This window comes from Adiantum capillus-veneris, chromosome 5 (assembly GCF_014529385.1).
Source record: "Adiantum capillus-veneris isolate H3 chromosome 5, ASM1452938v2, whole genome shotgun sequence".
Taxonomy (NCBI): Eukaryota; Viridiplantae; Streptophyta; class Polypodiopsida; order Polypodiales; family Pteridaceae; genus Adiantum; species Adiantum capillus-veneris.
In genome coordinates, this window is record NC_140935.1 from 58,800,001 (window position 1) to 58,817,040 (window position 17,040).

At 44.9% G+C, this 17,040-nt stretch overlaps 1 protein-coding gene across 3 annotated transcripts in view; it reads left to right on the plus strand.

Annotated features, from left to right (window-relative positions):
• The window catches only part of RLP4 (receptor like protein 4), a 44,317-nt gene that overhangs the window by 3,547 nt on the left and 23,730 nt on the right, over nt 1-17,040 (plus strand). For all 3 annotated transcript variants that reach the window (XM_086512257.1, XM_086512258.1, XM_086512256.1), the window contains exons 4-7: nt 8-79; nt 187-258; nt 859-930; nt 1,547-1,624. In XM_086512257.1, coding sequence (XP_086368383.1) covers nt 8-79; nt 187-258; nt 859-930; nt 1,547-1,624 — 294 coding nt within the window. The remainder of the gene's footprint in view (nt 1-7; nt 80-186; nt 259-858; nt 931-1,546; nt 1,625-17,040) is intronic.

A 17,040-nucleotide genomic window follows, 5' to 3' on the forward strand; every position in this document is an offset into this window, starting at 1 on the left:
TACGCAGAGATCTTGACAATCAAGGCATAAAAGGTTACCTTAGCAATGACATCTCTCATTTGCAAAATCTTCAGAGCTTGTAAGTACTGAGTAATTTATGTAGACGCCATCCATGCAAGGATATTAAGAAAGTTTTTCTTCATTAAATAAGAATATTTCTGTTGTTTATGGTGACAACTGAAACAGGAATCTGAGTGGCAATAGCATCTTTGGAGGGATACCACCTGGAGTTGGGGAATTGTCAAACCTTGTAGTTCTGTAAGTTGCTCCTTTCTGTTAATATGCTAGAGCACTGTATATATTTATCAGCGGCAGCATGATGGACATCTGCATGAAATTTATGTGGTCTTTGATTGTCATGGGAATGTGGTTGTGTATGAGCGATTTATAAATTCAACTATATCAAGTTTCTTGTATCTTGTTAAATTGTAATCTCTTACAGGGATGGATATGGCTAGTGATCCTGTGTACTGGCCTGTTTAATAAACAGAAATGCTACTGAGTCTGCTGAAGTACATTGGATTTACTCTGTGCGAAGGCTTGTAAAAGCTTATAGCCTGCGTGAAGGATTTTGATAGAAGCGTTTTTTTAATATTAGAATATGCATTAATTCTTTCAAAGTGTATTACGTCCCTTTTATGTGTTTTGCGGCAACTTCTAGTAGGCACTAAGTATGCGCCTTTTACTTCCCTTTGTTAAAATAGTTTTCATTTGTTTTGAATTTTTGTTCTGTAAAACAATATGGCTTTGACAGATGTCTCTGAATTCTCCACAGTGCTGACTAGTGGCTGTAGATGTCCATGCATTCTTACCAACAAGCGTTATAACGATGAAATTGGAATGTTTTTGTACATTCAGAGATTTGTCTTTCAATCGGATGAATGGATCTATACCTGAGTCACTGGGGAGTCTCACTCATCTCCGAAAACTGTATGTATGAAGCAAATCTCTTTTGATTTTGTTTTATTCCTGGGTTTGTTTCAATTAAATGTGTTTTGATGCAAAGGTAAGTTTTTTAAGACAAGGTATTAGTGTGAGTTTTTGTCACATTTTAACTAATACACGGAGAGAATGAGCATGTGTGTGTGCGAAGTAATTGTTGCACCCAGATAATATTTTTTATAAGCTCATTTTGGAGTAGGACCCGATGTTTGTGCAATTTGATTTGATATCTTTAGTTGCTAGTGGTGGTCAAAGTATATTGCACATGCTGCTTCTGGCTATCCTCGTGTATTATTGCTTGATTATATTGGGGGACATTCTCAACTTCTCTCGTCATTATTCTCTCATCATTAATGTCTTGCTTTTTGCTGTGCTGCATCTACTTTAATGTGCCATATATGGTCCTTTTGGCTTATGTTTAGTGAAGGGACTTCTAGGGTTGTTTTTGGGACCAAAGGTATGATTATTGTGTTTTTCATTTGAATGGGATCTATTGCTACAACTTGGCCACTTTCTGTTTTATCTCGTGATTTCTTAAATTTAGCTTAGATAGAAGCTTGCATATCATACACTACTCAAGTATGATGTAGTCTTTTTATACCAGGTTTCTGAATGGTAATTTGTTGAGCGGAGAAGTACCAGCTGTGCTTGGTGCCGGACCTATCCGTGGAGCAAGCTTCAAGTAATTATCTTCCCTATGTCCTTGCTTTGTGTTATTTCTTTGCATCTGTAGATTTATGACAGAAACTCAGTACGCAGATCTTTGTATAGATGTATGCCCTGTGTGTGGGAGCATACATTAGTACCTAGTTCTATTGGGCACCGATGACGTTAGTGGGCATGTCGTAGTACTTAGTCAATACTATGCATGATGGAGCGGATGGTTATATTGTCTTGTGGATGACTACCATGAGTCTATACCTTGCACTTTCCTCTAAAGGTGAATCTGGGCTCATCCTGGATTCATCTAAGTATTTATATTTATTGAAAATGTTACTCATTGAATTGAGCTACCTAGGTATGTGCTGTTTGTTGAGTACACACTTACATTCCTGTGCGTTCACTGTGGGATTTTTGACACATGATTGGGCATGGACAATGTAGTATCTTCTCTTATAACGCTATTGATGGGTTGTCACTCAAGGAGCATGGCTCCTCACATGTACAAGGCCATGAATTCTGGCAAGGCAAACACATCGTGTGAATGGTGATGTTCCCTTCTTGAGCGATTCCAAGGGGACTTAAATCCACCATCTTTTGGAACACTTGAGTTGAGTACATCTCTATCTATGAAACTTTTAGTCACTAGCCAGGCTTTTGCACCTGGTCTCATGGATTGCTTAGCTCCTTTGGATCATCAAAGACGTCCCTTCCAAGTCACGGACTAGTTTATCGTCCACCTCAGAGGAGCCCTCAGCGTGCCTACCTCGGTCTACAACTCAGGTGTCCACTTTGTAAGTGCTTGGTACACAATAGTATGCGTAACAATAGGAGTTTCACACTCACTTTTTTCTTTTGTGGTGAGAAAAGTGGGCTGTATTGTGTACAAAAGTTCCGCGCCTAGAAATACTGGCCCCAAAGACTGGCGCCCCTTCTCAATATTTCTTTATTATTATGCTCCAACAAGTACAATGTCCGAGGGTCCTCTCTCTTTGCAGTGCTCCCAAGCAAATCTGCCAAAAGAGGAGGCCCTGGCACACTTATAAAGGCCCTTGGCCTAGCTAAAAGTAGTTACATGAAAAGCAATGGTCCCCAAAAGCTCCAAATCCCAAAAGAAATCGCTGTTGCCAGCTTCCGTAAAATGCGGGCGTCCGTACAGTGCCACGTCAGCAGTCAGCCAAAAAGACGGGCTTTCCATAGGGCCTTCCGTACAACGCTGCCACATCAGCATTTCCTTCGCAAATTTGGGTCCACACTTTATTTCTATAAGTTTTAGGCCCTTCGGCCGGGGTCTAAAAGTTTGAACAACTTATTAGGTTAAGTTTTTAAACTTTCTTCACTTAGGCCACTTGGCTAAGTTTTGGTTAAAACTTCTGATTCTTCTCGCGACATGTAAGAGAGTCATTTTAGGAATTCCCATTTCGAAGTACTTTACATAAAGTCATTCAGCAAAATACTATTAGCTCATCAGTATCCTTGAAATCTCAAAAGAAATCAGTGACTTTATTCTATCGAGGTAACCTGTGACAAAGGAGCAAAGTAACTCCCCTCTTGTGCAGTCTGCACTACACGAGATTCAACTTGCTGATTCATTGGTAACTCTTGGAATAGTCGGTGCTAGACAAAAAGCTTCAAGGTAAATCTCTAGTATTGGAGGAGTATCTGCTAGGTTCTCCTCCTCGATCCATTTGGCCTCTTTGCCAGAAGAGGGGGCCTTGGCACACTTATAAAGGCCCTTGGCCTAGTTAAAAACAGTTACATGAAAAGCAATGGTCCCCAGAAAGCTCCAAATCCCAATAGCAAGCGTTGTTGCCACCTTCCGTAAAACGCGGGCGTTTGTACAGTGCCACATCATCAGTCAACGGAAAGCATGGGCCTTCCGTACAACATGGCCACGTCAGCATTTCCTTCGCAAATTTGGGTCCACACTTTATTTTTATAAGTTTTAGACCCTTCAACCGGGGTCTTAGAGTTGGAACAACTTATTAGGTCAAGTTTTTAAACTTCCTTCTCTTGGGCCACTCGGCTAAATTCAGTAAGAAACTTCTTCTGATTCTTCCCGCGACGTTCAGGCCCTCTTTTGTCCGGGCTCTGTTCTTTAGGCCATGCCACGTCATTACTTTGTGACATCTTCTCCTTAGTAGGCATGGACGTTTCACTCTACTGAGGGTCAGTGCCCTATCACAAGTACGTCCTCTCGATGACAAGGGCTTCCAATGTTGTATCTTTACTAGTGGCGATGACACTCATACTCTGTCGTGGCTTATGAAGAAATCCATAATAGTGCTCTGCCAAGGTGGGCTTGGAAGATGATATCTCCTCTCTTTGAAAAATGACTGTCCGGACTCTGATGTTTTTGGTCTTCTAGGAGGAGGAGCCCAAAGCATCTTTGGTCCTGAAATTGCATAAGCCTCTGACGCATTTGACAGACTCTATCCTCTACCTTTATCTACTTCCGTTTGCTTGACTCCATCCCCAGCTGGTGCGATAAAGTGCAGATTTGCTCAAGTATCCATATAGCTCGGTTGGATGTGATGAAGCCATCTGAAGAGAGCTGGAGAATGTTGCTTTGGTAGCGTGCTATCCTTGTGCGATGGGAATGAGCAGGTTTTATCCAAGTCATCTCTTTTTTCTGCCTCAATATGTCAGCTATGATGAGCCTGTTCAAGTCTCATCCACTAAGCTCGAGTTTAGGGCAATCTAGACTGTACTCAAACGGAGGTAGTCTATCAATCTGCATGTTATGTACACTCATCTTGTCATAAAAACTAATATCTAACCAACCCAAATGATTTTCTCATATTAAACTGATCACTTAATGTGGGAGAATAAACGGGAACAAGGGTTAAGATATTGAGGTGTGCTTATAGATCTATCTCAACACGGGGCCAATAGAAAAGGGGCCCAAATGAGAGATGGTCTATCAAAGAGCAAGGCTAACCAATGGAGCATAAGACCTTAGGGTTATCTTCATTGAAGACCTCCAATAATGTGTGTAAAAGTCCTTTGACCTTAGGTAAGCTAGGGCTGAGCTTGAGGCGGGAACCCGACCCAGCTTGAGGTGCTTGTCCTGCTTGATGACTAAGGTGCTTGAGGTGCTTGATTATTGAGGTGCTTGAGATGCTTGAGGTGCTTGATGATTGAGATGCTTGAGGTGCTTGACATGCTTGAGATGCTAGGGCTGTACTTGAGGTGAGAACCCAGCCCAAGCTTAGAGTGATTAAGGGCTAAGCTTGTGGTGGGAATTGGGCCTATGCATGAGGGGCTTAAGGTGTCAAAAAGTCAAATATTCAATCCCTACAAGGAGGGGGCGAGCCCTACATGAGGGGGGGTGTGAGAGAACACCCACACACTCACACAAGGCATGCATGGTACAAAGAAAGCGAAAGGGACACTTGTCAAGTTCCTCCTCATGTTGCCCTCATGGTGTGCCTGAAGCCTATTGGTTGGCCACCCAAGGGGTCCAATAATAATTTAGGAGATTTAATTAATTGTTTGAATTTATCAAGTCCTCTCTCTCAAAGGGGAAAGGGGGGCACTTGTCCCAAGGCTACCCTTACTGCTTGTAATGCCTCCTGCTTGTGATTGGCTAGGCCTGGAGGGGTCCAATGAGCTTCAAGCATGAGCTACAAGGGGGGGTCGACCCAAGCAAGCTAGGGGGTTGCTTAGGGGGTATACTCACCCACACACACTCACAAGCACTCTCATGGTGTGCTATGCAAGGTGCAAGAGCTCCATCTCCTTCTCCAAGCTCCTTGAGAAGTTGAGAGCCTACACCAACACTCTTGGCTATGGAATGCAAATCCAACCAAGAGCTATGTTTCAATGCTTAAGCTTGCCATCTTCTCCATCTTCATTACTATGCTATTATGTATGCTAAGTAAAAAGAGTGACGATAAGTGAGGAACTATTTCTTTCTCCTATGGAATACTTCTTCTTCCTCTTCCCTACCCTCATTCCTTGCTAGCTCTCTCCACCTTCGAAGGTGTTTGAGGTCTTGGGGCTGAGGCTTGGGATAGTCAATGCTTTCCACAAGTTTATGTTATGCTTATTTCAAGAAGTCTAACGGTTTATTGCAAGTAGATTAATTACTTTATGCAAGTAGATTGATTGTATTGCAAGGTGGATTAATTGTTGCTTTAAACACAAGTTGATGCATAAAAGTTCACATCTTGATGCATCCAAATGATTTAGGGAACACAAGGATTGATAATGCTCACAAGTTCTTGATTGTTTTCAAGCTAAGATTGATTGTTGCTATTAAGCAAAAGGAGGTCTCAAGGAACACAGATTGTATTGTATCAAGTCTCTCTTAATGAGAGAATCTATAATACAAATGCCTTTTGGAGGGGGGACCGGCTCCTCATAAATCCGGTCCTCAATTGTTGTCATATTCTCTAAACTCTCTCTCTTGCAAAAGTATTGCTCATGCCTAGTTAATTAAGTGCTATGATTAAATTGCTACTACCAATTAAGTTCACCCTCTATGCTCTCAAAGTTGCTTACTCTAATTCTCTTAATTCCGCTATTCTCTAAGTTCATAGGCCATTTCCATTACATTGGTATCAGAGCTTTTGATTTCTCTTTTCTTGCTTAAGAAGAGAGGTCCTTAAGTAGCCTATAAATGGTTGATGTTGTTAATTATATTAGGGTAATTATATTAGGGTAAGTGGAACTGGGATCTATTATCGATTTTGTTGAGCCCACTATGTGGGATATGGTGCACACCTCGGGAGCTTTGGACTTAATAATGGAGTCTTTTTAGACTTAAGTTGATGGCAAGAGCTTTGGACTTAATAATGGATCTCTATCCGTGTGAGAGAAAGGGAGGATGCATCCAAGGAGTATTGGAATGGGGGCAGTCTATCCATGTTGAAGCCATGTGACCGAAACCATGATGCCATCTGCCCATTCCAGCATGTTGTGTCTCCCTGTAGCGCTAACTGTTGGGATGACTCAAGGGCTAGCCGAGAATATCTGTCTCTGGGAGGTCCCATAATTTATGCATGAAGGAAAGTGAACTAGTAAGGGCCTCAACTACGAGAGAGGGGGGGGCAGCTAGCTCGGCTTGAATAATCTCATGTGGCACTGAGGCCTTAGCCCGAATCAGCCGAGAGATCATAGAGACTAGATGCCTCTCTATACATCTCCATCCATCAATGCTACCAGATCTTCCATGGTGGTCCACCGAGGGTCCCCAAATCTGAACCCCATAAAGCATAGCTGAAGCCACTAGAGTGTCAAAAAGCCACAACTTTGTTCGAGGTAACTGAAATTGAACCTGCGAACACATCTTCTCCAATCCTCCCAAGGCTGCATAAGCTCTCATCAATCTAGTCTTTGCTGCTCTCTCTCCTCAATGAAAACACCGGTCCACTGAAGGCTACCCCAAGTGTTAGGTGCAGCGGAATGAATGTTTGCGCTTTGCTCAAGATGAGTGCTCCGAATTGTGCTCAAGGTTCCTTTTGTTCTTATGGAAGGTAGAGCCTTCCGTTCTTAATGAGAGAATGCTATGATCACAAACAAAGTGAATGGACATTGTGCGTGCAAGTGAATGAAACTGAGAGAGAGAGAGAAGAGAGATACGACACCAAAGACTGTTGTAAAACCCTCCTCCGAAGGCCCCACTCTCATCGGCGAGAGTGATCTACTAATGATTGCACAAACTGGTACAAACTGAATGCATGTGACTGATGCAAGTCTAGGCTATGACGACGGGGATGGCGACACCAACCTAAGGGCTGAAATCTGCAATCTTTCTACTGCTGTCCAAAAACTCTATGGGTTGAAATTTGCGACTAGTCCAAAAACGCTGATTTTGGGGGTTGTTTCTGTGGGTCTTTGACGCTGAAAATCTGCAGGTTTAGGGCTGAAAACTGAGGTTCTTACCGGGCTGAATCTGCTACTCTTTAGGGGCTGAATCTGCAGGTGTTCCAATGCTGAGAACGCCCTGCTGAAAGCTGCCCAAAACGCTAGGTGCTGAAGTTCTCAAAACGCTAGCTATTGGGTTCTGTGGCGATGGTGTCTAGATGTAAAAAGGCCAGGCTTAGGCTTGACTGCGGTGAGGATCTGCTGATGCAAAAACGTCAGGCTATGATGCTGAGTGAAAACGCTAGTGGATGCTGCTTGCTTCTGTGGCGAGGCTGACGCAAAACGCTAGGGGAAGTTCTTGCTTGGAGGGGGAAAATAGGCTAAATGCACTGGAAAATTCACTTGAAGGATTCTGATGGGAATGCTTATGATTATGCTGTGTGCAACCAGAGGATATGCATCTACACTAAGTGACTGGGCATGCACAGTCTACGATTAGACTCACAAAAGTGCTAGATCACTTCTAATCTAGACTGACTGGACTGACCGAACCTTGATCCTGCTGTAGCTTGTCCACGGACACATAGGGTTGGATGTGTCACGTGACACCAAAATAGGTGTATGCATCTGTATACTCCACCGTCTCTTTGCCATATGTAAAAGTGGGTGCTGACCTCCTGACCCATTGTGGTGTGGTGTTAAACACCATAACCTTGATTTATCCCAGGTTAACAGACAATCCACTATCCTGGGCAAATGTGTACAAAGCATCTAAATGACGCTGGATCCCCTCCGGGGATCCATAAATCAACACAATATCATCATCATTTAACAATAGTGGGATCCATGTCCCTATCAACTGTGCTCCTCTATCACCATCCCTCTCAATGTAGTTAGCAACCTCATCCACATACATGCCAAATAAAGTAGGAGATAGCAGGCAGCCTTGTTTCACCCCAATAGTGGAGTGAACCAAATCAGAATCCCCTCTGGAGTGCGTACATGCCCCACTACTGACTTGTATAGAGCCATGATCCCCCAAATCAACTCTTTGGGTACCCCCATCTTTTGCAGCCTGCGCATCAATCTAGCTCTGGGCGCTGTATCAAAAGCTTTGCAAAAATCCACAAAGCAACAATAGAGCCGTCTCCCACGTGATCTCCCCTCCTCAATAATGGCTCTGCGCGTTAGAATATGATCAAGAGTAGAGAAACCTCTTCTGAAATCCGTGCGTACAACTGTGCCAATGTGTGTCCAATCATGATAGTGCGGTAATTCCAGGCTCCATGGGGTCCCCTGACTTGAAGATACGATAGTAGACAAAATCCAAGTATCAGGTAGGCCCTCGCACATGGCACGGTTGAACATCATTGTTAGAAGCTTTGCAAGCAGATCTTTGGCATGTATAAAATGCTCTGCTACCAAGCCATCGAGATCATATGCTCTCCTAGTTTTATCATGTTAATGGCTTTCTTTACCATCTCGGCGGTAAAGAAAGACGTGTGTGGGCATTGTCAGAGTGAGCAGTGGAAGAGAGAGAGAGAGAGAGAGAGAGAGAGAGAGAGAGAGAGAGAGAGAGAGAGAGAGAGAGAGAGAGAGAGAGAGAATGGCGATGGACACACAAGAGACAGATGGAAAAGGCTGGCAAGTCCCAATAACTCCAGATGGCAGAAATTGATGTGTACAAGACAAGATATATATGGGAGAGTGCATCCCCCCCTCCTATATATAGGAGAATAGGGAGTAGGCAGGGCAGACCAGGAGCCCCAATGACAATGCACAAAACCCATAAATGAGGAAAAAATCGAAAAGGACTCAGAATAGGTCTTGCCTAGCAAAGTGCTGAGCAAAACCCTAAATGTGCCTGAAGATCCCTTTCGAGCAAGTGTACGGGTGGCCAACCCACGACCAAGGGCCAGTGCACGTGATGTGTGTGAAGCCTGTAGACAGGGTGCGAAGCATTTGGAGATGAAGAATCTAACAAGCATTACTCTGGCGGGTCTGGCAGAGGTACCTGCCCCGAGACTGTGTAGAGAGATGATGCATACTGACCCCATACCTCCGTAGAAGTGATGACTGGTGGGGGAGAGTGCACATGGAAGAGTCGCCATGCCTAACCTGAATCCTGGCTCAAAAACAACTTATATAAATCTTGCTCTAGTCGAGCTAGAAACGCTCTCTTCTTCCGACGTACCAAACACCGGGAAGCAATCCGTGTCTATGTGTGAGTAATGACTCCTAGAACTACCTCCCTCTGAAGTCGGGGTCTAGTCTCTCTGCACTCCTCGTCATACCAGCTATTCTGGGGTATGCTTCGAGAGCTTCGTCGTTGCCCAGACTGAGTGTGTGGATATGCCTCGATTGCTGCATCCTATAGTGTCTCTGCCAATATATATGTGAGCTCTCCTATAGGTCTCCCTCGATCCTCTGTACATAAGCGTCTATAGATACCATCTATGTAGACAGAAGCAGTCTCCGAAGTAAAAGTGTATCGAGTGTGTGTAGATGTCTGAACCAGTCGAGCTGTGTTGAACTGGAATGAGACAATAAACGTAAGGAGGGCTTGATCTGCTGCTACCTCAATAGGCATGGGTCCGATGTAATGTCCTGAATAGAGGGTATGAAACTGGGTTGAGCCAAAACATAATCCACTGTGCTTGCCTCATGTCTATGAGGAAAACAAGTGAATCCACTCGAGGCTGGAAATTTCTGGAGGCCATTCAAGATGGCCAGTGCATGTGCAGTCTCCAAATCTGTCAGATATCCCCCATATCTAGTGTGCTCTTCATCCTGTAAACATCTGTGTGGGGGTTGGCTAGGCGGAGTGTGTGTGTGAGGAATGCATGCAAGAGAGAGGAGAAGAGAATTGGGGAAGGGGATAAAGCACAGGCAGGGAGTTGGGTTAGTGGAGAGGAAAGTGAGAAAGAGTCAACTCTCTCACTTTCTCTCTCTACATTGATTAGGGAAAAATAAGAGTAAGGGTCGTTTCCCACGGCCACCTGGCATACATCCCAACAACCTCCCACTTGAAGGTCATGGTGGCCAATAGTGGCATCAATATAGTTAGTCTATACAAAGTTAATGAAGCATTGCCTAGGCTTCATCCTACACCCATAAGCTCTATGCAATGTGTAAATCGCTACGAGGCTAGGCTCTTCGTGAGAGCATCTGCGGGGTTGTCGTCAGTGTGAACCTTGACAAGCTCGATGCGCTTGCCAGCCAATGCATCTCGTATGACATGGTACCTGACCTCTATGTGTTTTGACTTTGAGTGAAACACCGGATTCTTTGCCAAAGCAATGGCACTTTGACTATCACAATGCAGTACTGGAACCTCGTGAATGCCCAAATCTCCCACTAGACGAGCTAACCATATGGTTGGCTTCCTTGCTTGCGTCAGACGCAGCAAGATATTCTGCCTCAGTGATAGATGAAGACGTGCAGTCTTGGAGACACGATCTCCAAGAGATAGCTGCTCCAGCAAACATGAACACATAGCCAGATGTGGATCTTCTACGATCCACACAACCCGCATAATCCGCATTTGTGTAACCTACAATAGAGGCATCGCTGTTTCCGAAGCGTAAAGACTTGCTAGCTGTATCCTTCAAGTATCTAAGGATTTTCTTCACTGCTTCCCAATGCTTCTTGCCAGGGTTTGCCATGTACCTACTAACCACTCCCACTGCATGTGCTATGTCTGGTCTTGTGGCTACCATAGCGTACATCAAACTGCCCTGTCGAAGAATATGGCACTTTCGCCATTTGCCCTTTCTCAGCAACAACTGTCTTGGGAGAATCTTCCTTGCTAAGTTTGGAGTATGCTTGCATTGGGGTACTCAGTGACTTAAACCCCTACATACTAAAACGTTGCAAGACTTTGTGGATATACTTTTCTTGAGATAATTCAAGAATTCCACGTTGCCTGTCTCTCTTGATGCGCATACCAAGAAAGTGATTGGCATTTCTCAAATCTTTCATGGAAACTGAGTGCTTAGCATCTTTTCCAACTGATTGATCTCATCAATTGATTTTCTTGCGATAAGCATATCATCTACATACAAGATCAAGATGATTAAAGAACCATCGTTCAACCTCTTTGTGTATAAGCAGTGATCCTCTTGACTTCTTGTGTAACCCTGAGATTGCATGAATTTGTCAAATTTTTGATACCACTGCCTTGAACCTTGCTTGAGGCCATTGAGTGCCTTTTTGAGTCTACAAACCAATTCCGCCCTTGTTGGCTTTTGGGTTTCACATACTAAACCCTCTGGTTATTTCATGTAGACATCTTCATCTAGATCCCTGTGAAGAAATGTTGTGTTCACGTCCATTTGGACAAGTTCCATGTTCTGGATAGCAACCAAGCCAAGCACAATGCGAAGTGTAGTCATCTTGACTACTAGAGAGAAAATCTCATTGAAATCCACACCTTTTTGCTACTTGAAATCCTTGGCAACTAGACGAGCCTTCTACTCTTCCGCTGTATACTTCTTCTTGTATACCCACTTGCAAGGTAAAGCATTTTTGCCTTTTGGTAATTCAACCAAATCCCATGTCTCACTAGCTACAATCGAATTGTATTTTGATTGCATAGCCTGCTCTCACTTAACGCTATCGTCCATTTGTATAGCTTCTTTGTAGCTAGTTGGCTCTCCAACGTCAGTGACCAAAATGTGGTGTATACCCTGCTCAAACCGCTCGGGCGCACGTGATACTCTTACAGAGCGTCTTAGTGCCTGACTGCTGGAATCTGCTCTCTCCGGAGCAATAGTAGTATCTTGCACTTGAGGATTAGGTGCAACACTACTGAACTGAGTTGGTTCAGAGGCTACATCCTCAAAACGAACGCGTCTGTACTCAACTTCTTTAATGGGCTTCTTGTGCATTTTCGATTCATTGAAAATCACGTGTGAGCTACGAATGACTTTGCAGGATTCTGGGTGCCAGAGACGATGGCCCATCTCTCCATTTGCACCATAGCCTATAAAAATGCATTTGTGTGACTTGGGATCTAACTTGCGACAAAGTTCTTTGGGCACATGTGCATATGCGTCACATCCAAATACACCTAAATGCTCATAGCTTTGCGTTTTCCAGTCCATAATTCCTCTGGAATTTTGAAATTCAAAGGAGAACTAGGTGACCTATTGATGATGTGCATTGCTGTCAGAATAGCTTCTCCTCAAAACTCTGGAGTAAACTTCGCCATAGAAATCATAGAGGAAACTCGCTCTTGAATTGTGCGATTCATTCTTTCAGCTATTCCATTTTGTGCAGGTATTTATGGAGCAGTAAACTACCGACGGGTGCCTCTTCGATTGCAAAAATCCTTGAATGTTGTGGAGACGTATTCTCCACCATTGTCCATGCGAAAAGCTTTGAGCTTTTTTCCTGATTGGTTCTCAACCATGACGAGGAGTTTCTGGAATGTAGAAAAGACATCTTCCTTACGCTTAAGGAGATACACACACCCCTTTCTGGTAGAATCATCTATGAACGTGAGAAAGTAGTTTGTCCCTCCAATGTTTTATGTGGCATTGGACCACACAAATCACTGTGCACTAAGTCTAGGGGTTCGCCTAGTTTCTTGTTCAACGGCAAAGATGTCAAGCTAGTATGTTTGCCGAATAGACAATGCTCACACAATGGAAAGTCCATGTAATCTAACAGAGGTAAGTAGCCAAAATGCTGAAGTGTTTTCATTCCCTTTTGGCTAATATGCCCTAGCCGGCTATGCCACAACCTTGTCACGGCCTCTTGTCTTCATTGAACTGCCAGCCATATATGCATCTCCATGGCTAGTACCGTCAAGAGATTTACGTCGAATTTCTTCAGTGAGCAACGCATTTGTGACCTCATTGAACACTAACTTGCCATTCGGAGCCGAATTGCTAATGGTTGTGCAAAAGATGTCCCATGAATTGGGTAGAGAGCATAACAAGAATATACACTTGAGTTTGTCGTCTAACTCCTTAAAGCCCTGAGATGTCAACTGACTGAACAAGGAGTTGAACTCATTTAAGTGACCAGAAACTGTGCTACCTTCTTTCATGCTGAGCTTCATAAGCTTTTTCATGAGAAAAACCTTGTTGGATGCACCTTTGCTCTCCCATGCTGAACATAAGCTATCCCAAAGTTCCTTGGTTGTTGTCTTCCCTATGATAGTGAAGAACACTGACTCGGCTAGATGTAGACGTATCATAGCCATGGCTCTCGCATCCAAAAGCTCCCATTGAGCTTGTGTATAGTCATCATCCTTTGCACGCTCTTTCAACGGTTCTGATAGGCCTTTGTTTGTCAAAACATCTTTCATGCGCTCTTTTCACATGGTGAAGTTGCTACCATCGAACTCGTGAATGAAATACTCTTGAAGAAGAAGCCATCGCTGACAAGAGGGTTTGAGAGGTGCCGAACTATGGTAAGAAGCTGCAGAAATTTGGGTAGAGTAACCTTTGTATCGGGAGTAAAATCTCAACCGATAGGGTCAAAAGGTGCCAATAATGAAAGTCTCCTTTGTATGAGGAGTCAAAACTTAACTCAAAATACGCATAAATGTGCCAACTGCACTAACTGGGCATAAAAAAACTGATACTTTCACTGCCAATGTGATCGCCAACTCGGCGTCAAAAGCATATGAAACCGTCTAGATACATTTCCTATGGCGAGGGTACCGAAAGTGGGGCAAGCACGTCCAACTCAAAGAAAACCTCACGCTATCGACCCTCCAAAGGCTAATGCAGACACAAATGGACTAGCTACAGTCTCAGAAAAGGCTCTTCCGGTCCGAGTCTCAGAAACGGCAGGGAAAAATTGCCAAACTAGCCACAAAATGGCTCCACACGTAGTATAGTGGGCAGTGTCCGTAACTCAATGTACATGAGTGAACCGCACTCAAACAGGCGCCAAGAACTGCTGCATGCAGTACAAGTGATTCCTGCGGGGGTATCTGCTCTCAAAAGAGCTCAGTAGCATAGGTGTGCTCACACAAAAATGCATCTGTCAACGCATCTGTTCGCAGAGAATCTGCTGTCGAAATGACTGCCAAATCGCCTGTGAAAGCGCTATGTATGGAGACCTGGAGAATCTGTGTGTAAACCGACGGAAAAGCCACCTGTAACCTGTAACCTGCGTGTTGGTGTTGCTATGTGCCGATTTTCGCCGCCGAGCGGAAATGCGCTAATCGAATAGCCGCAGCGAAAAACGGTGCCGTAGAGCGTGATCGGTGTGCTCGGTGCCGATGTTGTGTCACTCCTCTATGGTAGAGGCACCTCACCCGTGCGTGTGGCAAGTACAATTGTCGATAGCGGGAAAATGTCGTCCACGTGAAACCGGTGTCTGGTCGGATGTCGAAAATCTGCCTGTAATGGGAGTAATGTTGAGCCGATGCCAAAACGCGAGAGTTGGTGTCGAAACAGCTCTAATGGCCGATGTGGATGTCGTCTCCCGCCGTCGGACGGGAGTGGCTAGCCGAATAGCTGTAAATCGGTGTCGAAACCGATGCGCTAAGCCGTAAACGCTCAAAGGTCGATGCCGAGTCACAGAGGAAAAACATCGAGACGCTGAGAAAATGCTGAAATCGGTGTCGAAACCGATGCCGGGTCGCCGAAAAATTGAAGCCGAGAAGGACTCAAAGAGAAAAATCTCCGAGAAAATCGACGAAGTCGGGTAGATGCCGGGCTTACTCGCCCACACCTGCACACTTCAGTGTGTGTGCGCGTGAGCGCATGCCAAAAAACGCTCGCTCTCTACCTCTCTCTCGCTCGCTCGCTCTCTATCTCAAGCTCTCACTCTCTCATGTTGGCACTCTCTCATAGCTCTCACTCGCTCTCTCTCTCTCACAACTGGCTAGCTCTCTAGCTCACTCTCTCTCACTGCTGTCTATCTCTCACAGCTCAAGAGTCGGGATTTGGGGGTGATAGGAGAGGGGGGTCGGAGAGTCGGGGGGCCTTTGACGGGGGCTCCATGGGAGTGAGCCCTTGCACACACAATGGTGTGTAGTAAAGAGTTAAAAACAAAAACTCACTTTCGAAAAATTTAAAAGCCTGGCTTTGTCGAAACTGTTGACTGCTGACAAGCTCTGATGAGCGCTTGTGAGTGTGTGTGTGCTCTCCTTGCAAGCTCACGGGCCTCTGCTTGGTTTCGGTTGCCCGATTGCCTTGCATTCGGCCTACTCACAGGCTCTCAAGCTTTGCCGGCTCTGCCCCGATTCAATGCTGCCAGCGCTGTGCTCCCCCGATTCTATGCATGTGTGTGTGTGTGTGGTGATCGACTGGCTTGCATTCGATGCTGTTGACTTTACCGCTGTCTCGGCTCTCTAAATTCTCCCCATAATTCTTACAAGCTTGCACATTGTTGCATCTGCGCTACAGAGTTTCTTGGTGCCTTATTGAATTCCCCTTCGCATTCAATTGCTTCAATTCCAAGCCTCTCCAGCTTTTGAGCTCTCTTGCTCGATTGCTTTGCCAAGCTTGTTGCTGCCCAAATCAACCAAGCTGCCCAAATCAACCAAGGTCGACTTCTGCAAAACTCTAAGACCTGCTAGATTTACCAAGCTTGCTGATTGCCCGAATTCCTGCTGCCCCAATTGCAAACCAAATTGCAAAGCTTGGTCCTGCTTGCGGCTTCGAATTCTCCCCCTAATGCTTTCCACTGCAGTGCTCACAGCCCCGAAATTGCACCCGATTCCCTGCAGCTCGATTGAGTGTGCTCACAAGCCTTGCAATCAGAGCTTCTCCTGCAGCCTACAATGTGTGTGCAAGGGCAGCTGCGCGCACCAAGTGGTTTGAGGCTCTGTCCCGAGCTGCTCCGATCCGGCGCCGGTGCAAGATCCACAAGCTCCTAAGCTTTGCAAGCTTCCATGGCCGCCGATTCTCCGATCCAACCGCCACCAATGCTCTGATACCAATTGTGGGGGTTGGCTAGGCGGAGTGTGCGTGTGAGGAATGCATGAAAAAGAGAGGAAAGAGAATTGGGGAGGGAATGAAGCACAGACAGGGAGTTACTAAAAAGAAAATAGTGGGTATGGGTGGGGTGAAAGCTGATACAATGGGGCTCTCTGATACTAGAGGCATCATTTACATATACTTAAGTATCCAAAAGGTTGTAGAGGTTCAATGCATAGTTACCCGGAATGCGGAACGGGAACGGCGCGGAACGGGAGGCATAAAAACACCCAAATAATGCAATTTTAAGTTCTGTGTGATTGAATAATAGGGGTGCCAGAGTCCTTTGACTCTAATACTCACAAAAAACTTGATTTGAAGACCAATCAACCTTACTATGGCCAATGTGTGTCGTATAGACTTGAGAGCTTGAGGGGGAGGGATGCGGAGAGAGAGAGAGAGAGAGAGAGAGAGAGAGAGAGAGAGAGAGAGAGAGAGAGCTTAAAAGTTGAGAGAGAGGGAGACTTAAGAGAGCTTGAGAGAGAGGGGGAGAGGGAGACAACATCGTCGACTCTAGAGATTAGAGTCTAGACTAACGAGGCTAGAGCTTGAGAGTCAAGACTCAAGACTTGAGAGTGTAGAGCTTGAGCTTTGACCCTTGAAAAAGCTTGTGTGCATTGTGAAGGTAAGGGGTGGGGGGAAGGGCATTTAATAAGGGGGAGCCTCACAAGATAAAGCTCAT